At 31.2% G+C, this 4,925-nt stretch overlaps 1 protein-coding gene across 1 annotated transcript; it reads right to left on the bottom strand.

Moving 5' to 3' along the window:
* Positions 1-3,021: 3,021 nt before the first annotated feature.
* Positions 3,022-4,717, bottom strand: PolE2 (DNA polymerase epsilon subunit 2). The gene has a single exon (XM_090115022.1). It carries the CDS (start codon positions 4,611-4,613, stop codon positions 3,039-3,041), a length of 1,575 nt encoding a protein of 524 aa, XP_089971148.1. The 5' UTR covers positions 4,614-4,717; the 3' UTR covers positions 3,022-3,038.
* Positions 4,718-4,925: the final 208 nt, after the last annotated feature.

The raw sequence follows: 4,925 nt of genomic DNA, 5'->3' as shown, positions 1-4,925 counted from the left end.
GACAACACATGCAGAGTTTAGTTTTGTACAATTTTTGAGTATTATTGTAAGTAAATAGTTATTTATTGTACGTCAATGCCCTTGACGAACAAAAATAGAAAAATATACTGTTCGAAATATGAACAGCGTCTAGATACCGCCTCTTTTTGAAGAAAATACTGAACTAGTAAAATATACTTTGATTGACACATTTTTTTAAATAACTACGTGTTTTTTAACGTATTTTAGATATGTCGTAACTAAGTGTCGTAATTGTTGATAATAAAAAATTATGAACACCTTGTATTGCACAAAACTGTAAATAGATTCATAAATTATAAGAAATGCGGGTAGGCATTCAGATTATGTTACCAGACTTTTTAACACTTGAGAGGCTTTATGAGTATAAAGTGTGGTCATATACAAAATCTTTAATCTACTCGCAATTGAATAAGCAATGTTTTAATATAAGTAATTTAAATTTTTTGAACATTATTTCTTTATTTTTCTATACTAAATATATCCAGTGTACAAGATAATTTAAGATCTGATTTTTCATCAAAACTTCAGTATTTTTTTATTGTAATATAATGCGCATGGATCTTTAATATACACAAATGATTGTTATTTTATGTAATACTGTATAACAGTGAAAACAATATAATTGTCGAAAAATATAAAATATTATTAAAAATAGGTAAGGTGCATTAGGGTAATTCCGAATGATGGGGTAAATGTTATGTAATTTAATACGTGATTGATTAAACAAATTGAATGCTATTTTTACCAAACCCATTTATTTTCATACGATACCTTCACGATTCTCACAATAAATCGATGCTCTGTAGTGTTATTCACAATTTTCCGAATTATCCGACATCCGGAATTACTCGAATGCACAATATATATATATATAAATAAACTATCCGTCCCAAGTGTGAATTCGTAAGTTATAGAATCTGGTACATATACGTGATAATGTTTTATTACGTTATTTTTTTTAATAATATAGTTACTTGGTTGTTATATAAGTAGGTTAGTGTTAATTGTAATATTTTTGATGTATTTTATTTAACACTTAATTATATTAATATACAAGTATAAGTGAATAAGAAATAACAATATTAAGATACAATTGTAAATAAATGACACCAATGTTATATTTGCTGTTTTATTTATACCTATAACCTTTAAAAAAGAAATAAAGATGTGCAGACTAAATAAAGTGTTTTGATCTGAGAGATTTTCTGCAAAATTAACAACAGAATAACTTTACAAACACTTCCAAAGAACACAAGACCCTATACTGCATTAAGACATTGGTATTCAATTTTAAGTAGGAACAACTGACATTGTTGGTAAATTAATGTAAATGATGACAATACAGATTATTTCTGACACTAGCTGGGTCTAGGTATTTTTTTTAGGGCAAAGGTTTCACATTAAGGGCGCTTGTGCACTACAAGGAAATTTACCGTCCGGCATTCCGATTTTTTACGGTCCGGTGTGGCATGAAAAAACCGATGAAATGCTTGTGCACCTGTCCGTCTTTACTCGGATCAGTGCGGTACAGTTCAAGGAAGTTTGGCGGTGTAATGCTATCATAAATGATTGTTTTTGCATTTTACAAGAAACGATTAAAAATATAGAAGGTGAAATATTATATTACTTCGTTATAATAAAAAGTAAAGTTCCGTAAGAGATTTAAAATGCGTGTTTCACTTATTTATTTTAATCGGTGACGAGGAGCTAAAGCTATTCCCACTTGAACTTGAACTTACCAACACTTACTTAGATAATAATTATAGGTCAATGCTTGGTCAATGTATATAAAATAACAATACCGACTTCTCAAATCTCATTGCCAACTAAAAGAAAGTAAAACAAGAGCTTGCTTTCAATTGGCATATGCAGTAAAAACAGTAAAATCCAAGCAAGTGGGCACTCGAAAACAATTATACCTACAGCGACTCGTAGACACAAAAAACCATCCGGAATAGGGAAAAGTAAAATGTCGGACAGTAAAATTACGTATAGTGCACAAGCTAGTATATAGATTAATGGCGTGCCATACCGGACCGTAAAAAATCGGAATGCCGGACCGTAAAATTCCTTGTAGTGGACAAACGCCCTAAGTGTATAGAACACTAAAGAAATTGCACTATTTACTGATATATTATGTAATGGTCTAGAACAGCTTTCATATATTCATATTATTAACAAAATTGGATCAAATAAAAAGATATATAGATTCAATTACATTTATTTGATTAAATATTATATTTACAATAACATTTTAATATACAAATACAAACTTAACACCATAGAAATCTAAATAACAAGACACTAGAAGTCGTAAGCGCGCGTGACCTTGTCGCCACTCAGGTGACTTTCACAACACCAGCGTGTTCGTCACTGCTCAGTTGCTCTGGAGACGTATGTGTATAAACATGGTGTGTTTCAGCATATCCCATTGCGGAAATTCTTCCACAAGTTGTAATTATACTAATAAAGGAATAATATTTCATCGGTAAATAATTCTTTTTTAGAAATAATGCCGTTTTTCCTTAAAATTATAGAATATTTACAAGTATTACGAGTGTCACCATAGTAATCGAAATAACAATGAATGACACAGTCTAGCATTCTTATTATCACGTTTAACACAAATTTCAACCTTATTTCTATGAGTTTATGTTCAAAGTTATATCTATTGAAAATTGACAACTTCTGTTGTAGAAAAGCCGAATTTTTTCGTATTGGAACAAAAAGAAACAAAACGTCTCATATACTTAGGGATGTTATTCTAAAATAAACCGTAAATTCGTGCGTTAAGGATACATATTAAAAAGCTTAATTTAATATTTAAGTTAGTTTTCACTAAAATCAAGCTGTCCAATAAAAGGCATAGTTTACTTGTGTGTACTGTTTAGCTATCGGTTTAAATGTGTTGATTTTGGCGACAGCGGTTTTCATATGAATTATGACATTACAGCACTTCTATGTGTCTTGTTATTTAGATTTCTATGCTTAACACACACAATATTAAGTTCACTGCATCAACTATCTTCATTAGGTATTTGTGAATCTTCAACAGTTCTAGACGCAGGCACATACACTTTAAAAGAATATTCTGTACGAGGAAATGATCCAGGATTCACAACTTGGCAGTTTTGGTAAGCTCTTGTATATGGTTGGAAATTGTCACCCACTACAATAATATCAGGCATCGGATATAATCCTAATGCGTCCGCATGTTTCCAAAAAACTGGTTGAACACCTAAAGATAGTGGTGATAAAGTACATTGACTCAGCAATGTCTTTGTTAAATGGTCAGGTATATCACCAGTTTCCGGGAAATGTATTGCATTCCTACACATCTTCGTAACTAAATCCTGCCTTAGAACAACTATTTCCTGCGTACAATACTGTATTCTACATGGATTTGTCGTGAATATAACAGAATCGCCTAATTTATCACAAATTTCCTTAGTAACAAAGTCTGGTAATGCTGGTCTAGGAAGAATATTTGGTGCAATTGGATCACTTCTGCCAGGCACAAATATGAACTTGCATGTTTCTCTTAATTTTGTGAATGGATATATGACATCAGATAAATTTATTAAAGCCGCTTTTAGTTGTGTACTATGCTCATAGCCATAGGGACAAGATAGAAACTCTCCCATAAATACTATTGCTATTGGTGGAAAGTCATTAAAACCAGAAAACATTGCTTTCAACTTAGAAATAACTTTTAAATTATCAAACCAGACATCTGATAAGAATATAATCATACCATCTTCATTTTCCTGTTCGATTTTGAGTAGGTTCTGTGAGTTTTTCAATAGTGACTTTGATTTGCCTCCAAATGTGTTCAAGTTGCCAAAATATGGCATTGAAGCTGCTCTGCTTTCAGATGGTGGTAAGACAAGACCCAAAACATGCAAAACTTTATCATCATAATAGCCTTCAGCCAAAACAAAACTATTTTCTGTGAATAGACCAGAATGGTACCTTGTCTGTGTCATATCTAAAAGTACACTACCAGTAGGGTCTTCTAGATAATATTTTCCTTCAGTCAACTGCGTAAGAAGTCCAAGCACAATAACATCATCCACTTTACTTGAAGAACTGAGCAAAACTTCAACTTTACGAAGCTGAAATCGATTCTCACTTTCCATTGAGGGTAAAGAGTCTTTAGCAAACAATTTATTTCTTGCAGTTCTCTGCCAAATGACTGTGTATCTATCTATTAAAAACTGAGCTTTCCATTTAGGCTCTGCATACAAATTATTACTTGTAACATCTTTGATAAATTTCTTCCGTTCATTGTCATATGAAATTTTGGGCACGTTAAATGAGTCAATTATATTCAAAACTGTTTCCGTTTCTTCTAACCCAGAGGAACAACATTCTCTAAATGCCACTTCTATATGCTCTTTTTCTAGTACTGGTTGCGAAAGGCATTGGTGTAATAGATGTGCAGTTATTTTATCAATCATTTTTAATCTCTCACTATTTGATAGTCCATTTAACTGCTCGACAAGAAAACCACTTGCTTCTCTACGTATAGTAAAACCACTGAGTTTAAAAGCATTGTTTATTTCCAAACGTAATTCCTTCAACTCTGCCATTATATTGTAAAATATTATATTAAATGCACATTAAAATTAATAAACGGAATTATAATTGATATAGGTAAATAAAATAAATAACTTGTTTACAAAATACTATTCCAATTTCCAACTTTCCTTTCACGATTCCCGCCTTCTTTGACATTAGTAACATTTGATTATTTGACGTTGACAATTGACAAAGAACGTTCATAAAATACCATCAACTTAAATATAATACATATGTAGTTTTTTCGCCATTTTTATTTTATAAAAAAGTTATTTTAAAAAAGCAGTTATTTAAAACTAGACGTTACGTAGACGTTTTTTATG

Source organism: Colias eurytheme, chromosome 22, assembly GCF_061535395.1.
Source record: "Colias eurytheme isolate Ceu_HAF_F1 chromosome 22, ilColEury1 Martin Lab GWU primary, whole genome shotgun sequence".
In the NCBI taxonomy this organism is placed as follows: Eukaryota; Metazoa; Arthropoda; class Insecta; order Lepidoptera; family Pieridae; genus Colias; species Colias eurytheme.
Note: the sequence above shows the minus strand (reverse complement) of the source record. Positions and strands in the feature narration are given on the sequence as shown.